Raw genomic sequence first — 6,000 nt, forward strand, 5'->3', positions numbered from 1 at the left:
TCTTATTCAGAATGACAATGTGGGAACACATGGTCCATGAGCATACATAAGAAATTCCATGCCAATTGGACTGATTATAAGTAATGTTTTATAGGTTATTCCTAATTTCCAACATAGAGAAAAATCGATTAGTGCGCACAACAGGTTCTTGAGAAAATTTTGTTCGTCATTAGAAATAACACATAGGCCTACTGTATACACCAAAATTCATGACTCTTGGTCAAATAGGGCAGAAATGACAGCGTTTTGAAAATGTGCATTTTAAATCAACTGGAGAGAGACTGGAGCACCCGGGTCATCATATTATTAGGTGCAAATAAAATTTAAAAAAACTAATAAAACGTTTTTAAGATGACCTGAGTGCTCCAGTCTCTCTCCGGTTGAAGATATTGGTCCTATTCTGAGAAGCACCGGTCCTCATCTCCAAAGAAGAAGGTTGAGCGTGTGTACTCCCAAGTTTGTGCATTTAAAATCGTTGATTTAAGTGCCACTTATCGACTAATCTTGGCCATTATGCCATAGTATACATGGTCTAAATTTACAGCATGTAAATTACAAAGGATATTTGCCAGTGTCAAGGAAAATATTATTAAATAAAAAATAAAAAAGGAAAATCATAATAAAACTAACAATTACGGTTCCTCAGCTTCGCTGTAATTACGAAGTTCCTGCATTAAATCCTGAGGTGGACCTGGACATGTATAATATTCAGAATATCAATAATTTAGCTACACCCTTATATGTGGATACAACACATTTTATATTGAGGCTTGAACTGAGGCACTATTATGTTGTATTATGCAGGTAGGTGGTCAATAATAATGTTCACAATAATGCCTGTAATGATATAATGCAGAGTCTGAATTCTGCTTTAATTCTGACAACATATCCAGCAATTCAGTCTACAGTTTAATTTATCATCAATATTCTCCATAATCTAAAACAGACAAACTAACGGAGAGAGTAATGTCACAATGTGGCAATCATGGTATAATCAGTAAATGGGCATGTGTTTTAATTATGCATCTGACTTTACAGACCTAACTAATCCAACGCAAACTAGGAAAACATGGTCTATGCAAGGACATATTTATCATAGTAATTAAGCACAAAAAGAACAGAATGTTTTTCAATACTGTGAAGTGTAGTTAGGTCTGAAAAATAACTCCTCAGTCATACAACATTGATAAACACTTGATAAAACATAAGAAAACACTTGACAGCTATAGAAAAAAACATGCAGACTAATGGTACAGTAAATGCAAGATTATGCAAAGTATGGCATTCTGAAAATTTTAAATTCATCAAGACCAAAGCTAACCTGCGTTAATTCCCTCATGGAAATAATCAAGAAGACACTCTATATACTATATTACATCCCATAACGTTTTGTACAAATAATTTTGGAAAATATTACAGCAGTTGCTCAGTCTCTGCTGAGCTCATATTTCTCCCTGCGCATGCTGCAGGTAGTGCATTTGCAAGTCCAACTCCCTGGGTAGAGAACAGCCACATATCATGCACTGGAGTAGACGGTCTGGGGCAAAAGGCAAACGGCCCCCAAGTTTATGAGGTTCGGTCCGAGGGGCCAGCTGAGGTAGTGGCATCGCTTGTGGCATCTGCGGCCTCTCGCTCATGATCGCCTGCGGTGTGAAGAAAATGTTTGGGTGTGGAGGTCTCGGAAGAGAACCGACTGCTACAGAGTGGAGATGGTGAGGGCCAGGCAAGGCGAAAGGGGGAAACGGAGCGAGCGGAGGAGTGAGAAAAGGAGAGTTCTGGTTTATGATGATTTGAGTACCTGCCATCATAGGTTGCTGCTGCATCTCCTGTCCGTTCCGGGGTTTCATCGGTCCTGTGAGCAGGGTCTGTGGGCCAACCGGGGAGGGTTGGAAACCCCATAAAGTTGTTCCCGCCCCGAAACGGCGTGGCTCATACTGGATTGTAATGGGACCCTTGTGTGTGGATGCTGAAACATTGTTCCAACCAGCGGACAGCTGCTGTTGCAGCAACTCATGATTAATACTTGATTTTTCGGAGGGGCTTAGAGTCTTGTGCATCTGTGTTTCTTTTAAATCCAATGAGATGTTTCCCATTATATGAGACGAAGGTGTGGATGAATTCGACATAACAGTATTTTGGCCCATCTGAGCTGAGGCGGATACACTGGCCGAGCTGGGAGACCACCGTTTCGGCTGCTCCCGTCCATTCCAGGGCACCTCTGATGGCTTAACAGTCTGAGGCAGATCTTGAGGGGCATTGAGGTTCCATACTCTGGTGTCCACTTTTTTTGGTAGTGTGGATGATTCGCTCCCGGTACCTTGCGAGGACATAGGGATGCTTGACCACCTTGGCAGCTGAGGCTCTTGACTGAACTTCATCGCCGAGCTCTGAGGAGAGGTTGGCACGGCTGTAGAGGTCCTAACACCCCAAAGTGCTGCTCCGTCCAAAAAACTGGGGGGGACATGGAAGATATGTTGAGAAGAGCTTAATGGTGTCGATGTGGGTATGCTACCCCAGCTCATGACCTGGGGCTGCCTCAGTTGCTCGGACTCACTCACTCTAACCGAAGAGCTCTTCGGCACAGATGCTGGGAGGGGTTTGGTCAAGTACACCGTGGTCCCGCTCTCCCGTACGTGACGAGGCTCTAGACTCTGGGCTGAACTCTGACCGGGTTTCAGAGACGAGGGGAGGACGGCCCAGCCCGGACTCCTCTGTCGCTGGGGGGCCGATCGGGACGGGCTGACCGCTGACAGCATCTGCTGCGGGGCCGTTCTGTGATTCTGAGGCCCTGACATCGGCCTCAGCTGTCCACCTTCCACCTGCCACTGGACCGGTGGAGGCTGGTCCTCGGGCATCCACTGCTCTGGCTGCTGTCGGCCGTCGGAATCAGAATCGGAAAACTGTAAATCCATCTGGGCGACCTGTGGCGACTGCGGCTGGCCAGTCCTCGCCTCCCACTCAGAGTCTCTCGACACTGGAACTTGATACGGGGGCAAGTGCTGGAGCATGGTGGGCGTAGCGGACCCTCCAATCAGTCTGGGCCAGCTCAACCTGCCCCCCCTCCGCCCCCTGCTACCCCTGCTTCTAATCCTAATACCCTTTGGAGAAGAGTAGGGCTGGCTTTGCGCCTGGTGCTTTTGAGCGTGCATTTTCCGATGTACCAGCAGGCTACTAATCCAGGTGAAGGACTTGTGGCACTCCTGACAGCGATGGGGCCTCTCACCTGTGTGGGTGTTCATATGGTCACGCAGCAGGTACGCTATCCCGAAGCTCTTGTTACAGACATTGCACTTATGTGGTTTTTCACCGGTGTGTGACATCATGTGGCGTTGAAGCTGATTCTCGTCGCTGTAACCTTTACGACACTGAGTACAGCGGAACGGTTTCTGCTGATGCAGCTTTTGATGGGTCTTCATGTTCTGGAGAAAGGCAAAGCCTTTCCCACAATCTGAGCACTTGAATGGCTTCTCACCTGTGTGGATGATGAGGTGCTGCTGCAGGTAATTGTTGAATCTGAAGGACTTGTGACACACCTTGCACTGGTAAGACTTGATCTTGGAATGGATGCGCATATGCAATTCTAATACTGAGCGGTGACGGAATGCCTTGCCACAATCGGGACACTTTAATGGCTTAATAGTCATGTCATCTGCCTTCCATCTCGCCGGCAGATTGCCAGTGTTGAGTGGAGCCGCCCTCCTAATTGACTTAAGCTCCTTCCGCACCCTATCGTCATTGACTGGTGGAAACGTGTGGGTCGCAACGTGGGCGCGCAAACGTCCCTGTTCTGCAAAAGCGAGGGGACAGTGGGGGCAGCTGTAGGAGTTTTTCCAGGTGTTGTGCTCCAGTCTCTCGTACTCAGCTTCGTGGATGAGCATGTGAGCACGTAGTTCAGCAGGCGTGGGGAAAGTCTCTGGGCAAAGGGGGCAGTTGAATATGTGCTTTGGCTCCAAATTGAATATGCATTTTGGCTCAAACCCTTGGTGTGAATTCTCTTTGCCTGCCCCCCCCCCTCCTCCTCCTCCTCCTGTCTCGTGGCTGATCACGTGAGCTTGCAAACTATCCCGGTCGGAGAAAGAGAGCGGGCAGATGTGGCAGGTGTGCGGGCGGAGTTTATGCTGGCGACAGTGAGCCTTCAGGTTCTGGGCGAAGGCGAACGTCCTACCGCAGTCCAGACAACGGAAAGGCTTCTGGCCCGTGTGCAGGTACTGGTGCTGGTGCAGGAGGCTGCCGTACTTGAAGGTCTTCCCGCAGATACGGCACTGGTGTGGGCGGGCCGGCCGCGAGTGCTTCCCCCGGTGGTCCTCCATGACCGAGTGGTGCCTGAACACCATGCCGCAATCCGGGCACTCGTAGGGCTTCAGGGCGGAGTGGCACCGCTGGTGGCAGCGCAGGGCCACTCCGTCCGTGAAGCCCTTGTTGCACTCCTGGCAGTGGAAGAGGACCCCCATGGAGTGGGACTGTATGTGCTTGGTCATGGACCACTTGAACAGGAACTCTTTACGGCACAGGGGACAGCGGTAAGGCTTCTCAGAGCCGCTGTAGCAGCGTAGAGGATTCTCGGGGCCAACCTTGCAGACATGGGCCTTCAGCTTAGCCGGCGCAGAGAAGGTCATTCTACAGTGCTCACACTGATACCTTAGCTGGGTCTCCCTCTGCCGGTTCATGGCTTGCTCCTGGTTCATAGCTTGCTCCTCCTTCTCTCTGTGCTCGCTGCGGTGTTTGATAAGGCTACTGCGGTGCTGGAAGCTAAGGCCGCACTCTTTGCAGGTGAGGGTGGCGAGTTCATTTTTGTGTGTGTGTGTGTGGCGGTGCAGGTTGAACGTCTCGCGCCGGGTGAATCTCTTCCCACACTCTTTGCATATCAGCCTGCTTTTCCTCTGCCGGACAACAGGTTTTTCCTCACCTCTTTCTCCCTCCCCTTCCTCTTCTTCTCCCACCGGTTCCTCACACAAGCCTTTCACTGGACTCATTTGTTCATCAGGAAGTGATTTCTCTTTTCCAGTGTCCTCTGTATTCGAAATATCCCGCATCTCAACAGCTTTGTCATCCTCATGTGCTGTCAAAAGAAAACAAGACATGATAGTGAGATTGTGTAATTAAATAAGATGCATTTAACATTAGGGCTGTACCCGACTCTGAATTTTGTCGAATGGGATTTGCCTGTTCAAACCAGAGATTAGACGATTCGTTCATTCATTTGTTCCTCCTTTTCCCCCCATAGGCTATGTCTAGGCTGAGGGGAGACCGCAGGAGTTGGGACAGCTGTAAAACTTTAAACACAAACTTGCACACAGCACAATAAAACACGCCTGTTTTTCTTGCTAAACATGAATTATCTAGCCCACATTGTCCATCCATTTCAGATGCTCCCATGTTTTTATGCAGTGTTTCCCATAGCCTACATTAGGGTTGGATGATAGTCTCCACAACTGCGCATTTCAAAGCGTGTGCGCGAATAGGCTCATGCCTTGGGCAGCAGAAGGAAATGTTGTGGCTGTCACTGAAGCATTTTCGCGGATTTTAGAGCTCAATCTGTCTATTGGAAAATGTATTTTTTCCGGCGGATATCTTAGGAAAGCAGTTTTGTGTTCTGATATTCCGTTTGGGAAATGCACACAATAGCTGCCGCATAGGCTAGATGCATAGCAAAGGGAAGAGAGGTCCCTGCCTTCTTCCCTCCACTATATCAGTCTTAAGTCTCCTTTTACTGCACAACAAATAGCTACGGTAATAGCCTAGGTCCAAAACGAATGATCGGCTCTCCCATATAAATCACAAGGCAGCCCACCAGTGCATCTCGACAGTGCAGAAAAAAACCCCACTCGAATCTCAGTTGACTTCAGGGTCTCCGACTGATGATTCGACTTGTTGACTTTCAGGGAGCAGCCCTATTTAACATGCTGAAAAATTTTATGCAGTATAATCACAAGTTACAAATAGGGAAGTTTCCAATGACCTTAAAGGGATACTACACCCTAAAACAACATCGGGCTCAAA

General features: G+C 48.4%; 1 protein-coding gene across 1 annotated transcript; it reads right to left on the reverse strand.

The window, feature by feature from the left end:
• Nucleotides 1-1,442: 1,442 nt before the first annotated feature.
• Nucleotides 1,443-4,973, reverse strand: LOC311312485 (uncharacterized protein; the record flags this gene model as incomplete). Its single annotated transcript, XM_084442447.1, has 2 exons — nucleotides 1,443-1,643; nucleotides 2,565-4,973. 2 exons carry the CDS (start codon nucleotides 4,971-4,973, stop codon nucleotides 1,443-1,445), a joined length of 2,610 nt encoding a protein of 869 aa, XP_084298573.1.
• Between the last annotated feature and the right edge of the window lie 1,027 nt (nucleotides 4,974-6,000).

The sequence above is a fragment of the Borostomias antarcticus genome (assembly GCF_949987555.1).
Source record: "Borostomias antarcticus genome assembly, chromosome: 8".
Taxonomy (NCBI): Eukaryota; Metazoa; Chordata; class Actinopteri; order Stomiiformes; family Stomiidae; genus Borostomias; species Borostomias antarcticus.